A 16170-nucleotide genomic window follows, 5' to 3' on the forward strand; every position below is an offset into this window, starting at 1 on the left:
GTATTGATGCTCTGTTGCACTTAGATAGACTACAAGTTTTGCTAATTCTTAAGCCAACTTTTACAAAGACAACAAAACCAAATCTAAGGTTTTCTCCCTTTCATCTTAATTGCCAGAAGGCATTTATCTAATTTGACCAGTTATTGTACCAGATTGTTTCAAGATTACCAAAGGGAGGGTACTAGAACCTAACACCCTTTTGATACTGTTTAAAATTGATGTGCATTTGTCACACATCCCTTTTTGAAATTAAGTATATTTGTCTTGTATCCTCACCAGAGGATAGCTTTTCATTTATTTGTTTATTTATTTTCAGAGAGAGTGGACAGGGAGGGAGGGAGTGGAAGAGAAAGAGAAACATCGATGTGAGAGAGACACATCAGTTGGGGCTGGTGATAAAAACTGCAACCCAGGTACATGCCCTTGACCGGGAATAGAATTTGAGACCCTTTGGTGCACAGGCTTCCACTCTAACCACTGAGCACACCAGCCTGGGCTCTGTTTTGATTTAGCAATGAGTTTTTTGGACATGTGCCCCAGTCCTGATGAAGAGACAAGTAGCTTCTCTTGTGTACTGCTCTGCACTGGACTTACTTCATCCCATTTCTGATTCACTGCTCAAAAATTGTATCTTATCACCCTGGCTGGTATGGCTCAGTTGGCTGGGCAGTAGTGGGTGTGCAGGAGGCAGCTGATCGATGTTTTGCCCTCACATTAATGTTTCTCTCTCTCCTTATCCTTTCTTCTTTCTAAGAAAACAATTCAAGATCTTTTTTTTCTTAATTGTATCGTATCACTGACATGATGTTTGACCTGATCTGGGTTTCAGTGTTTCAGTCTTTCTGGTTCTCCTTTGTGATTTATAATTGTTTATAATGGTAACTGAAAGAATGGGCCTTCTGGTATCTGTTCAGTTATTTTTCAGATTGTTATTTCCCCAAGAAAAAAAGCAAATTTAGGCTTATTCTCTCTTTCAGAAAAGAGGTGATGATTTTGAAACCGTTTCCTTCTGGCTCTCTAACACTTGCCGGTTTTTGCACTGTTTAAAGCAGTACAGTGGAGAAGAGGTGAGAAAAAACATGATTATAAAACCAACATGCTGTGCCTTCTCTGATCTTTTTAAGGAAAATGTTTAACCATTGGTTAATTTAGAAACCTGAATTCAGAGGTGGCTTAGAAGTTCATAGTTTTGATTGATGCTTATTATTTATGGAACAGTGACTGTGGGGAACAACAAAGTTTCTTTCCTCTAAGAGTTTGTATTATAAGAAAACACAATAGAAATAAAGTGAGCATTGGTCAATGAATAGTTGGAATAATGAAACTTTTTGTCAATATGTGGAAGTGGACTAGTCAAGGACTCTTTAAAAAATAAACAGTTTTACACATTTGTAATACCTTAACTAATAATAAAAAAAATCAATAAAGTATATTTAAAAAAATAAATAAACAGTTTTAGCTTACTATAATGCTTTAAATGTGATAAGTTAAGACATGTCTTTTTAAATTTGTCCAAAAATCTGTTTGGCTTTTGTTTGTAATGATGTATTCATCAGTTGTTTGACAGACTTTATTTTTTTTTTAATGTAATATGTTAATAATTACTGTTTATTAAGGGCTGCTTACTATGCATCAGACAGCACTTACTAGACACTATGTCACTTAATTCTTACATTTCTGTGCGATAAGGATTATGACCCAGTTTTACAGATGAGGAAACTGAAGCTCAGTGAAGGTCATCTGTTTGCCCAAGTCCTCTCAGCCATAAGGAGCAGGGCTAGGATTCTGGGTCTGCCTGCCTCGAGAGCCCGTGCCCCTAACCACTCCCCTGCACCTAACCACTCCCCTGCACCGCCCATCCTTTGCCAGGAGTGTAGAAGAGAAACTGAGCTGTAGCACTTGCTGAGCACCCAGACAGAGGCTCGGGGCAGAGGATGGTCCTGGCAAATTATGGCAAATGTGAGCAAGATGTGGTCCCTGGGAAGGTGGGACTGGCAGACCAGAGTTCCCCAGAGGGGCCATTCGCTGCCCCGTCATTCCCACTTCTGGACCGTATTGTTAAGGACTATGGGCAGAACCCATCAAGTAAGCTTCTGTCAGATATTGCCCTTCGGCAGGCAATAGCTGACAGAAGTACTTTCTTGTACTGTTGTCTTTCCCTTTTAACAAAATACCACCAAAAGATGAAAATCATCTGTAGATACCATGAAAGGAAAACTTTTTATGTATCTACCAGTCTCTGTAGAAGTCGGTCTGTTTTAAGCTTATGTATGCCCTTTGGGTACAGTATTTATAAATAGGACTATATTTAATGAACTGAAGTTTAAACATGTTAGTACTTTAGGTAGTTTAGTGTTTGGCAATAAACTTCATGTTTCATAAGTGAAACATTAATTTTTTTACAATTCTCATCAGAGGATATGTTTTTATTGATTTTAGAGAGAGATGAAAGAAGGGGGGGGGAGAGAGAGAGAGAGAGAGAGAGAGAGAAACATCGATCAGTTGCCTTCCGTACGTACCCCAACCCAGACCAGGGATTGAACTGTGACGTTTTGGTATATTGGACCATGTTCAACTAACTGAGCCACACCGGCTAGGGCAATTTTTTTTTTAGATTAAGTTCTCCCATCCTATTTTATTGACATTGCTATTGGAAAGGAAATGCTAGTTGCCAAGCTTAGGTATTACTCAAAAGCTAGTAAGAAGTGGAATTTTATTTTTATTTTTATTTTTTTTTAAATATATTTTATTGATTTTTTACAGAGAGAAAGGGAGAGAGATAGAGAGTTAGAAACATCGGTGAGAGAGAAACATCGATCAGCTGCCTCCTGCACATCTCCTACTGGGGATGTGCCCGCAACCCAGGTACATGCCCTTGACTGGAATCGAACCTGGGACCTTTCAGTCCCCAGGCCGACGCTCTATCCACTGAGCCAAACCGGTTTTGGCAAGAAGTGGAATTTTAAAGATGGAAACAAACACACATACTGAAAATGATTATCCTGGCATTTATGTGTGGGATGGATGGAAACTCTGTGAAGAGAGAAAAAGAACGGGAAGATGCTGATCAAGCGAGTCTGACAGACAGCAGACATCTCACTTCCTGTGCATCATTAACTCTGCGTTGTGGCTCTAGGGCTTTATGAAGCACAACACATCTCGCCAGAACGAACACTGCCTCACCAACTTCGACCTGGCTGAGTACCGGCAGGTGCTAAGTGACCTGGCCATTCAGATCTACCAGCAGCTCGTGCGGGTGCTGGAGAACATCCTTCAGCCCATGATCGGTAAGGCCAGGGCGTCGCGGACATCAAGTCTGTCCACCTCACATGCCCACCAGTAGACAACCACCAGTGGCACAACATGTCTCAGAGCATGTATTCAAACGGAGAACATAAAATGGTCCTAAAATTAGCTGAGGAATCCCCGAACATGGGATGTTAGCCATGCCTGACTGGGATACATCAGAATCACTGCTTCCACACGACCAAGGCAGCAGTATCTAGGTTCCCTCCCCAATGTGCAGTACTTCTCTCTAAGATTGGGTAATGCTGTGTACCCAGCAGTAGACCTTATTCCTTGTCCAGTTTTAAAAAACACTTCAAACTTTGGCCTAGGAAACTACTACGCTACATCTAAAACTAGGAAGGCTGGGAGGGTTTGCACTTTGACTGACTAATAGGCTACAGTAAAAGAAGTGGGAGGGTACCATGGCAACAGAACAGGGCTCAGACAGCCCAGGCTAAGTTGTACATCTCATGGTCCTTCTGGAATTGTTAAAGGCAAGTTGGTTTAATGCAGCAGTTTCTATTTCAATGAGCCCCACTGGGTGTGTGTGTAGGTGTGTACTTGTGTGTTTCTGTTTCTATATATGTGTTTTCAGCGAATGTGATTCCATGTACCTCCCTTCTGCATGTTTATTTATGTATCATGCTGCACTGTGGAATATGTAGCATGTTTGAAGTCAGAATTAGGAAGCATGTACAGATTGTAGGCTGCTAACTTTAAATGCATTGAATTAAAAAAAACAACAACACACACTTGTTTTTAACTTACCAAACTCTCATCCTCAGGCAGATTATCAGTAGCCTCTGAAGACTGCTCCCAGCTGCTCTTTCCTCCCCACCCGTGTGTTTTCCTCATTTCCACAATTTCTTTCCCTTCTGTGGGCTCAGAGTGTTCCATTTTCTATCATAAACCCACAGCCAAACTAGAAACATAACAGGCTGAGGAAACCATGTGAGTCGGGTGATTTCTTCAGTCGTCCCCTGAAGTCATGAATTTAAAGCAGCCTAGGTCAGCTAAAATGCAAGAGGTGCAGATGCAAGGAAGGTCAGCTTCAGCCAAACTCTTCCTATTTGTACCTATTTTTATTGGCTAAACAAGAAGTTTACCTCTAAGGCAGTGGTCCTCAACCTTAGCTGCACATTAGAATCACCTGGGAATCTTTTTAAAATCCTGATTTCTGGGCCTCATCCTCCAAAAATTCTGTTTTTTTTTTGTTACTAATGCTGTGGCCCCACCCCATAACAAAGAAACAGAATTTCCAGAGGATGAGGCCCAGAAATCAAGATTTTAAAAAGATTCCCAGGTGATTCTAATGTGCAGCCAAGGTTGTGAACCACTGCTCTAAGGTGTCTCCCTTAAACCCACCACCCAACCCCCAGTGATTCAACAGCAACAGTGTTGACTGTATGAGGTTCTTGGAGGCTGAGGTTAGCACTAGGAGAAATAAAAGTGAGTCAGGCTTGGCCCTTGCTCTCAAGGGGCTCCCAGCCCAGGAGGAGGCATCCCAAAACCGTCCTAGAGGACACTTAGGCTACGTGTTATGAGAGCACAGGAGATGAGCAGCAATGCCCCAGAGAAGGCTGAGTCCTGGGAGGATGAGCTCAGGACAAGGAAGGGCCCAGCTTTTCAGCCCTGCACAATTGCCCCTCCCAAGTCTTCTCCAAGACCTCTGCCCAGGCTCCTGCCTTTCTTCTTTTTTTTTAAAAACACATTTTATTGATTTCAGAGAGGAAGGGAGAGGGAGAGAGAAACATCAACTATGAGAGAGAATTAATGATCAGTTGCCTACTACATACCCTATACTGGGGATCAAGCCTGCAACCCGGGCATGTGCCCTAACTGGGAATCAAACCATGACCTCCTGGTTCATAGGTCAACATTCAACCACTGAGTCACACCGGCTGGGCAGGCTCCTGCCCTTGCTACTTGATTTGTTTGCCTCTGGGGCTCACACAGCGCTGGAGAACGCTCATCTTCTAACTGCTGCATACCTCTCTCAGAACCCTCCCAAAGTACCACACCCTGGTGCTAGTGCAGACTGCTGCTTCTTAGTTTAGAAAATACACCATTAAGATGTCTTAATTTCATAACAAGTTTTTGCATTTAAGAATTATTCCTTTATTAAAGTTGAAAATCCAGAAGCTTTTTTTTTGGGGGGGGGGGAGTTCTTTTTCCCTCTGTTTTGACGCTCAGATCATTTTCCTAACCTGAATGTGTGAGTGTGTGTGCACATGAAACGGTGTCCTTCCAGATCCTCTTTTAACGTGAACTATTCGTGCAGTCTCAGGCATGCTGGAGCATGAGACCATTCAGGGCGTGTCCGGGGTGAAGCCCACAGGGCTGAGGAAGCGGACCTCCAGCATCGCCGATGAGGGCACCTACACACTGGACTCCATCCTCCGGCAGCTCAGCTCCTTCCACTCGGTCATGTGCCAGCACGGCATGGACCCCGAGCTGATCAAGCAGGTGGCCAAGCAGATGTTCTACATCGTGGGGGCCATCACGCTGAACAACCTCCTTCTGCGGAAGGACATGTGCTCCTGGAGCAAAGGCATGCAGATCAGGTGAGAAACGCCAGCAGTGATGGCCTCTTCTCGCTGCCCCACCTCTGCCGGCCAGCGTGTGGGGAGCTGATGGCTGGCTCGAGGTCAGTGCACCTGATGTCTGTCTGGGCCACAGCCAAGCAGCAAAGGGAGCGTGGGCACGGAGCCACATCCTGCGGCCCGGCTGGCCCTCTCCTCAGTCATCATTGCTCCGCTGTGCCTCCAGCAGGTTCCACTCACTGCTAAGCTAAGTCTTCAGAGGGAGTGGAAAGATGATGAAAAACACATAAAGAGGGGATAGTTGCTTCCTCTTCTTTCATGTGTATTTTATTTTTTAAATATATTTTTATTGATTTCAGACAAAGGGAGAGGGAAAGAGAGATAGAAACATCAGTGATGAGTGAGAATCATTGATTGGCTGCCTTTTGCACACCCCCTACTGGGGACCAAGCCGAAACCCGGGCATGCACCCTTGACCAGAATCAAACCCGGGACCCTTCAGTCCACAGCCCAACTCTCCGCTGAGCAAAACTGGCTAGGGCTTTTGTGTGTGTTTTAATTGTACAATAACAAAATATCACATAATAATGAAGATTTATAATGCTTGGTTGCTCTTGGAAATTTATTTTAACAAAATACCTTTCTGTACCGTGGCCACAAGAGCATGTTTAATGAATCTTTCACTAATACTTGAAATGTGCCCCTTGGTGTTTTAGGAAGAGCTGCACTCAGTTTGATGCCAACTACTCCTCAGCATAACCTCATTATCATAACAGAATTAACTTACTTTACAAGTAATTTATTTTAAAACAGCTAGAAAATTCACCCAGGGGAGGCAAGAATTCTCCTACGAAAGTCTTTAGTTACTCAGTCTCAGGAAACGTTGGCATTCTTTTCAAATTTCCCATTCTGACCCACATCCATTGTAGTTAACATTGAGAAGCTAATGCCTTACTCCCCGGTAGCAGAACCTCTTTCTCTATAAGCTTTGTTTGTACATTTGCAGCACCTAATAATTTCTCTTGTACGAGTGACTATTCAGTCTGATTGTGTGTCCATCCACCTCATTTTAGTTTGAGAACCACTGTTACTTGGTTGGCCATCTCTTGATACCTCAGCACCCATGTAGTTTGGGGGTCTTCTTCTCTCCTGGTGGCCCCCACTTGCCTTTCTCTCCTTCCCTCCCTGAGCTTCCTTGGGTCACTGCCTCCATTATCCAGGCTCTTCCCTAAAGAAGGCTAGAGCACAGAGTGTGTGTGTTGCGGGGGGGGGGGGGGGGGTTATTATTCAGATGGACTTAAGTAAGAGAGAGGACTTAAAGGATTATCACTTCTCACCTCTGAAGTTGTAGGAGAAATTGCAAAGTGTTTCTGGTCAGCTGCTTAAGGGGGCGCAGCCACACAATGTGTTCTATCTTATCTTTTAGCCAGTCTTACTTTTGTGATAATGGCTACTTTTCTATCTTGCATTAAAGATAATTATATTCTCTAGTCGTTTACTCTTATATAATTGTGATTATAAACCTCATGACTTTTTATAATGATAATTTTTAAGAACAGCTGATAAGATTTAAGAAAAGCAAACAAGACTACTGCCTGTCATTTTAACTTAAATTCCTGACAAAGCCATACACAGAAAATTAAGGCATTTATGACAACATTTAGTAAATTTGCATTCTTCTCTCTCTCTCTCTCTCTCTCTCTCTCTCTCTCTCTCTCTCTCTCTCTCTCTCTCTCTCTCTCGGCACAGGTACAATGTCAGTCAACTGGAGGAATGGCTACGTGACAAGAATCTGATGAACAGTGGGGCTAAAGAAACCCTGGAACCTCTCATTCAGGCTGCTCAGCTTCTGCAAGTGAAAAAGAAAACAGATGATGATGCAGAAGCCATCTGCTCCATGTGCAATGCTTTAACTACTGCCCAGGTAACGCAGCTTCCCTCCTCTCACTTCATTTCACGTTCATCAAAGGTGATAGAGTCCTCTAGCGATTGATCTTGTCTGAGCTGACTTCCTCTGTGTCTGACACCTCTTGAAGAAGGATTTTACCAGGAAGTCACACATTTCAGTGCACTGAGACACAACCAGGAACGAAAGCGTCCCTGCTCTGAGGGGTAGCATCCTAGGCCTGTTATGGAGCTTGTGTTCCAAAAAATAATTTTCCATATTGTCTTAAGTCTTTTGACTTCTCTATTGTAAGACAGATAATTTTTGTTTCCGAATTGAGTTCCTATCTCAAGGGACCACACTTGTTGCTGGGGGAAACACTTCAATATATAAGGAACAATCCCTGCTGAAAAGGAACTACAGGTTTAGTAGGGAATTCAGATGTACCCGCTGATTCTGCTGGAAGAGATTCTAGCGAGCTCAGTGGTGAGACGTCCGAAGGAGTGCTGAGGGCGATAGTTGACTGTTCAGGGGAGGGCCCGTCAGGCAAGGCCTTGAGTTTAAGAGGGAGCAGAGAAGGGAGGACCCTGAGGACTGGCAGCCGCATGAGGGGAGGCGTAGGCATGCACATGCCCACTTCTATTTCCCAGTTATTTCTGTGCTTACTCTTGGACTTTCTTGGTGTTCATCACATATCTCATAACATAGAAAGCTCACATAGGTTACACATAGAGTATGTACAGAAAGCAGCTAGATGGATAGTGAGGATCCTGTCAAAAATTGCCACTGGGAAACTGGGAGGATGGGAGTGGGGGCACTTTTGCTTTTCATGTTTTGTTCTTTTTGTGCAGTTTGAATGTTTTTCCAAATTTACATTGCTTTTTAAAATGTACAAAGATTAATACACTTTTATTATAAAAGTTAAAATAATAAAAATGGATGTGCCCTCAGACCATCTCATCTCCCCTCCTGCCCCACCAGCCCTGGGAGGAAGGGGAACTGCTCTGAGATCTTTTCGGTCTTCTTTATTATGAGCCCCAGTGCACTTGACTACATGCTGAAAACTTTGATCGTTTTATTTCTCACAGATTGTCAAAGTGCTGAATTTGTATACGCCAGTTAATGAGTTTGAAGAAAGAGTCTCTGTGTCATTTATTCGTACTATACAGGTAAGATCTCCCAACATAGTTTTTTTATGGAAATTTTACAATTTGTTGAAAGATAATTTTTTTATTATTTTTATCTTATTTTTACAGTGCATTTTTTTTCATAACAGCTTATTGGGAAAATGAAGTGAATTTAAAACAAATATAAACGTTCTTCATTTGTTGGGGAAGTTTGGGTAGGCTTTTTAGCAGGAGAAAATTTTCTTTATAGATTCAAAGAATTGATGCTCTGCTTTTTTTGTTTTTTAACCTTCTTAGATGCGTTTACGAGACAGGAAGGACTCTCCTCAGCTGCTCATGGATGCTAAACACATCTTTCCCGTCACCTTTCCTTTCAACCCGTCCTCCCTCGCCTTGGAGACCATCCAGATCCCCGCCAGCCTGGGCCTGGGCTTCATCGCCCGGGTCTGACAGCCACGTCGAGGCCAAAGGACAATGCATTTCTTGCCTGAAATAAGAACCCATCACTTCCAGTGAGCTACTGAAACACATTTTTAAAGAAGATGTAGTCATTATCTTCCAAACAAGAGGTCATTAACTGGAAATCTCCCTAGAATACTTCCATCGCCTCGGAAAGAAAGCCACACTCCTTCGTGCTGTTACCTGTAGCACCGCGCACCCTTGCCCATTAGGTACCCCGAGTTCACATGCAGGTGAACGATGGAAGGAAGGGGAAAATGTATCTTGAGTTGCCAGCATTTATTTTAAATCCTTAGCACTACGTACATCTAAATGGTATAAAAAACCATAAATTCCAGATATGAGTGGTTGTTAGGAAGGTACCCACAGAGAACCTCCTCTATGTAACCAGAAGAAAAATCACTATTGAGAACATACCATATAATATCATATCGGTTTAGGAATCATGGTGATGTTGAACTGGATCACAGAAATCAACTGTAGTAGGTATAATAGCTGGACAAGTAACGTCCTTTATGTGTCATTATGATGTAGCGATATTAAGAAAATGCTGGTTTACTGTATAGCATAGAAGTCCATTTGCACTGTAGTTTCCTGAGCATCTTAAACTGCTGCTATATACTGGGTTCTTTAACATGTAAGCGGTATTCTTGTTAGGTACTACGAGAATAAGCTTCTCTTTTATCAACTCTGTTTATAGTACAATCAGATCAGTTTTAACTGGATTCTTTGCAAACATCTACAGATTCACCTGCACAAGTAGCAGACACTGGAAAGTCCTGTAGTAATATGACAAAATGTTGGACATTCAGGGGCAGGATTAGACAGACGGCAGTTGTTGGTGTCATTATTTATTCAGGACACATTACAGTGGTGTGCTCATTATTTTTCCCTGGTGGATACCACAACAGGGTACAGTGTTCTGTGAAGTGACTTATTTTTAGTTCCCAGATCTGATTTCTGCAATGCATACAGTCAACTTTGACAGGTTTCCGTTCTTCTTAATTTATTAAGAATTAATCTCAGTCACTATCTAGAGAGCATTGTCAGAATATTCATGATTCTGGTCTTGAAACCTTGATTATCTTATAAATTATGCAAAAGAAGGTGTATAATGAATACTTATGATTCCTTTTTTTAGCCTTTGCAATTTCTATAAATGTTCTCAGTAACTCTAGATACTTTAAAGAGCATCGTGTTAGAAATACTTTGACTTATCTAAGAAATATTAGAAGATTGCTGAATTTTACAGGGGATTGGGCTTCTTAAGACCCAGATTCTATGTTTTCACCCCAAAATTTTAATTAAACATATTCTGCATTTTTTCCTTAGAAATCTTATATATAAATCTTTCAGGTTGTGCAAACACAAATCCTTAGCTTTCATCAGAAACTCTGGTTCTTCATTGCAATCATAGATTTATATAATTTAACTCCCAGATGGTTTATAAAAATGCATCTTATTAAAATATGTGCAATATTATTAATGGAAGTCACACCGTTTAGAACCAGTGATAAAGATTGTTATTAAAAGATAAATACTATCTGTTAACTTATTTAGGCCTCAAATTCCTCTTTTATAAATAAGAGGATTGGACAACTGACTCTTAAGGTCCCTTCCATGTCTAACATCTCTCCTCTCGGCGCTAAGGTCCTAGAGAAATGAGCTGTAGTTCCTCAGTAAGTTTATCCTCTGATGTAGAGACCAGTGTTCGGTGCCTGTTAAGTCTGAGGGATTAATAAAAATATCACAAATCTGTTTAGTTATAACCTTTCTTCAATGTGCATGATCTATGTCCATGCTTTTAGAAAGTTAATTGGTGATTTTTATTGAATCACATACTGCTGTATTCAATTGGATACATTTATTTGCAAAACCAACCCAAAACATCACTAATTCAATCAGATTCTCTCAGTTTTGCCTGGTTTGTCACTGTGGTTTTCAGTGAACAGTGTACTGATGACCAGGTGGTTAGTACTGAATGTGTCATAGTCTAAGAGCATAGATGGGACTTGAGTGGGGAGATGCTAACAACAAAATGCCACCATGGGTAGGCTGTCCAGCGAAGCCCCGACCTCCCCAGCTCAGTCCTGTGCAGCATGCCCATGGGCATGTCCATGCGACCCTCAGTCTTGTCAGGTCTTCAGGATGCGCCGTGGGTCCCACTGCCTGCAGCCCCTTTTCCTGCTCCCAGACAGCTCGCATCCTAAAGCGTCTCTCGTCATGGCCTTGGTCTCTCCCCGGACTGCTGTCCTTCTGCTGGACAGTGCTGCGGCCTGTCCCCTGCTGGACCGGAGGGCCTGTTCAGGGACGGCCACACAAAGTTCCGCTGTTCCAGGGCTCCCAGGACCCGGGGGGGGGGGGGTGGGAATTAACTTCTCCTAGCAGCCTAAAGACCATTAGTCATAACAAGAGTACCTGAAGCAGGGACCCCATGGCCTGGTAACAACTGCTACTTGAGGATGCAACACTGGTCTGAGGACTGCTCACCCGCCCTGATGTCCACCCACACTTTCTCATGCAGCTGCACACACTTCCGGCTGCTTCCACCTGCCCATTTATCTCTTCGCTCTTCCCCTTCTGTCAAGCAGTCCGTGTATCCCATCTCCACTCTGACTGCGTTGAAGGCAGCAGTGGATGGAGTCAGTCCTCAGCTGACCCCTGGCCCACCTGGTGGCTTACCTTGAAGCAAATCTGTAAAACCTGTTCTCCTTCTCTGTAGTACATTTTTAACATTATCACTAATTTACTTTCTCATAATTCCTCTATGACACACATTAGGAATTCAAAGAAAAATCTTGAAAGAATAGCATTTCACTGTCTTAAGCCCTTCTCAATACTCCCCACTCACATCTAGATTCAGCTCGCACCTTGGAATTCGTAGTTGAAAAATTAGAAGCAGTTTCCCTTCTTGTAGCTTTTCTTAGGTTAAGGCTTTGATCCACCTGAGAGTAACTACAAAGATGGGGAAGATGAATATGGTTTAAGATCCACAAATGTGGCTTCATGATTCCTTTGGAAGTTTTGAAAAATCCCCATGTACCTGACACTTCTTTTGTCAGGATAAAGTGCATACCCTATATTCCAAAGCCAACTTAAAGGAGATTTGGGGGTTGGGATCAGTTGGTACGATTTGCTTTATTTCAGTGGATAGTTGAGAGTTGGCTCTTTCTGGGTAAGTATGTATAATACAGAGCAAATCTTTTCATAACAGTCGGGGGAACTATGAAAATAATTTATTAGAATCTCAGTACAGTGATTGTTGAGAAATTACTTTCCTGGTAACACTAGGTAAAGAGGCAACTGCCACCATCTGAGAAGTGTTTCTCTCTCTTCTCTCTCTTCTCTCTCTCTCTCTCTATCTCTCTCTCTCTCACACACACACACACACACACACACACACACACACACACAGTCACCAGTTCATAGAGTTCCCCAGGAGGCAAAATCAAGTATCCTCTGGGTAACTTCAACTACTTAGGATAAAACAGCAAAAATCAGTGATTGACCTTTAAATTCTGTAGAACAGACCTCGCATCTGGCTCTGCTTTCCTCCAGCGTGCTTTCTCGTTACCTCACTGTGTCCTCACAGCAGCACTGGAAGGGAGAACTGTGGCTGCAGTCATCTGCTGATGGTGACATGAGAGAGGTCCGTCAGACTTGCCCTGCCCCCCAACTGCTCGCCCCACAGCAGCGGCAAGTCCTGAGGTTACATCTGTTCCTCGGTACCTGTGGGGGCCCCGGGTCAGCAAGAGGTGCTCTTTCTTCTTATCAGAGTTGGCAGCTGGCATATGGGAGCTGAGCACTGAGCAATGCCGAGTTCTTTGTGCTGACGAGACAGAGCACCTAGAGCCAGTGGTTTTCTTTCTGTCACAGTTGCCTGCTGCCACTAGGCTTGGCTCTGTAATTACTCAGTGCTCCCCTGGAGGGTGCAACACTGTGTTTAGGTCACTAATTAGTAGCAGGCTGTCTCAGCCTGATGGAGAGCAGTGAACGCCTCCCAAAGCAATGAGGAAGGTCACTCTCCACACACACCCTCTGTTAGAGTCAGCAGGTGAGCTGTTGGAGCCACCAGTGAGCTGCGCAGCCCCTGGGGAACCTGCAGCTGCAGGCCAAGCCCCTGGGTGCTTCTGAGCGCTATCCCCACAAGGCCATGCACAAGTCAGGGCGTGTGGAGACATTACCGTGTGTGCATGCTGCCAGTGTCTACTTTGCAGCTAGGAGGTGTGCTGTATGCGTGCGTGTTAGGGAGGCTGTGTGTTGCTGTGGCCTCCGTTCATGGATAAGGGCAGCGTCATTTCTTCTCAGGCCGTGCTGTGAGGGCCGCCTTAACCCCTGCTCCCTTCCCTCCTGGAGCTGCCTTAAGTTCTCTGAAACTTTCCCTCTGTACTGGGATGTCTTGCCTGGAGAAAATATCAAGCCCTGTTTCTCAAGGTCTTGGGAGGGTTTTGGTTGGGTGTGGCCTCCAACCACTAATTCCTTCCCCCCCCCCCCCCCCCCCCGCATCTGCATGCTCCTCCCCCACCTGTGACTTCTTCCTTTCTTTTCTGTTATTTCCAAACAGGTAGTAGAACTCTGGGGCAGCAAGAGTCTCAGAGCCAATGGAATGTGGGCTTAGAAAGTCTTCCTGAGTTTGGGGGTCAAGAGGTGGTAGGACTCTGGGTCACAAGTAAGCAAATGAACGTATGGAAGAAATGTTAGATTGTTGGTAGCATTTAAATGGCTTGTTTTCCACGGCCTTTTCTTAATAAAAAGGTAAAGAGTACCACTGTAAAACTTTTCATGGACATTCTTTAAAAATATTTTTTAAGAACCCGGTACTATAAAAGATTGAAAACAAGAAAATATGCTATAAACTCGAACCCATTGTATTACCCTAAATTAAATCAGCCTGGAGTTAGTGCGTTTTCAGAAGATCAGAAACAGAAAAGTACTGTGTAACATATCTGCCAAAATGTGTTTTATACATTTTTTAATTTTATAATTCGGTCTAGCTAAAATGTTCGTTAGCTTAACTTAATGGGTGTTAGTAGAGTCATAAATATCTGAAAATGACTAACCTTTTTAGTACTGTAATATTGCCTGAAATATTTGAAAGAAAAATGTTTTTTGAGTTGAAACCGGAATGTATAATTCAATGCTTGGTAGGTAAGTACATTTTAATGCATTTTTCAGACAATAATTTCAAATGTCTTATTGTTGCCATATGTTGTAAGATTTTAGCTCACATTTCAGGCGCTCTAAATCATTTGAGCCATTTAATTTTTTCCCAACAAATGCTGATTTTTTCCCCATTAAATGTGGATATGTGTGTGTTGTAATTTATGATTCCTAGTTATGTATTTCTGTGGAATCCTGGAGTAAGGTTGACATTTTTGTGTCTTGGAAATTTTAATTGCTCTAACAGTGTTGCACAGAAATGAGCTCATGACATTTAACATATTGCATTTTAATTATTAACTTTAAATTGTTAATTTACGGTGAAATGGATATGCCTTTTAACTAAAATGAAATTGAACATTGCAATTTTCCAAACAGTTTTTTTCTTGGACCTGGAAAAGTTTTTAGGTACAGTATTCAGCCATTACAAAGGAAGCAGAAGTACTAAGAAATGAAGGAATTACCAACCAACTCTAGTTTTAAAGGGAACCCATTCCAGCATATCTCACATGTAGTTTTTAAAAATAAGTTAATAATTCACCTCATTTTAACAAAAGCCTTTGAAACATGGGTTTTTCACTAGATATCACCTAGTGCTAAGATGGAAACCAAAACAATATCAGATTGATGTTTAAGCTCTAAATTTGTAGTTGTCTAATGTTGTACTGAGTAAATGTGTGTCATTAATGCTGTATTCTCCTAGCTAATTATAGAAAATTGTTCAAATAAAGATACGGATATAAAGGATTTTTGTTGTTGTCTTATAAATAAACCCACAACACATGAAACATGGAATATATACCAATATAGACCACATTCTGGACCACCTTTAAAATTTAAAAAACAGAAGTTCTATAATGTATGCTTTCAGATGAAAACAGAATTAAACTGGAAATCAATGACAAGAAAAATGGTTGAAAAATCTCTAAATACTTGGAGATTAAACAACACACTTCTAAATAACACATGAGTCAAAGAAGAAATCTCAAGAGAAATTTAAAAATTTTGTGAACTAAATGAAAATACCACTTATCAAAATGTGAGGTGTGCAAAGAAAGCAGTACTTAGAGGGAAATTTATAGCATAGACTGCATGTATTAGGGAAAAAGAAGGCCCTAAAATCAAATATATAACTTTTTACTTTAGGAAATGAGAGAGAGAGAGAGGGAGGGAGGGAGAAAAGGAGAGAGAGGAGAGAGAGAGAATGAATTAAGTGCAAAATAAGAAGGAGGAAAGAAATAACAATTAGAGCAGAAATTAATGAGATTTAGGACAGGAAACCAATAGAGAAAATCAGTGAAATTAAAAAAAAAAAAACTGGTTCTTTGAAAAGATCAATAAAAAATTGATAAGCCTCTAGCCAGGCTAATTAAGGAAAAAAGAGAAATGACATACAGTAGATAAGTGGTTGCCTACCTGCACTTAGGAGTAGAGGGTACTGAGGGAATAGGGAGTGATAGCTACCGGTAAAGAGCATTGGAGTTTCTTTTTGAGATGACCATGTTTTAAAGTTGACTGACTGTGGTGATAGTTTAACATATCTGTGACTATATTAAAAACCACTGAGTTGTATACTTTAAATGGGTGAAGTTTATAGTATGAGAACTATATTGCAATAAATTTTTATTTTTCAGCAGACTTTTGCCACCTGGTATGGCAGACTGAGGAAGGAGCTCAACAAAGTCTCTCCTCAAAAACAACAATTTTA

General features: G+C 41.9%; 1 protein-coding gene across 7 annotated transcripts in view; it reads left to right on the top strand.

Moving 5' to 3' along the window:
• The window catches only part of MYO5A (myosin VA), a 209533-nt gene extending 194324 nt beyond the window's left edge, over positions 1 to 15209 (top strand). For all 7 annotated transcript variants that reach the window (XM_059700947.1, XM_059700921.1, XM_059700937.1 and 4 more), the window contains 6 exons: positions 978 to 1067; positions 3137 to 3287; positions 5570 to 5852; positions 7581 to 7755; positions 8805 to 8885; positions 9141 to 15209. In XM_059700947.1, the coding sequence (XP_059556930.1) occupies positions 978 to 1067; positions 3137 to 3287; positions 5570 to 5852; positions 7581 to 7755; positions 8805 to 8885; positions 9141 to 9293 (933 nt within the window). In that variant the 3' untranslated portion in view covers positions 9294 to 15209. The remainder of the gene's footprint in view (positions 1 to 977; positions 1068 to 3136; positions 3288 to 5569; positions 5853 to 7580; positions 7756 to 8804; positions 8886 to 9140) is intronic.
• Positions 15210 to 16170: the final 961 nt, after the last annotated feature.

This window comes from Myotis daubentonii, chromosome 1 (genome assembly GCF_963259705.1).
Source record: "Myotis daubentonii chromosome 1, mMyoDau2.1, whole genome shotgun sequence".
NCBI classification, from domain to species: domain Eukaryota; kingdom Metazoa; phylum Chordata; class Mammalia; order Chiroptera; family Vespertilionidae; genus Myotis; species Myotis daubentonii.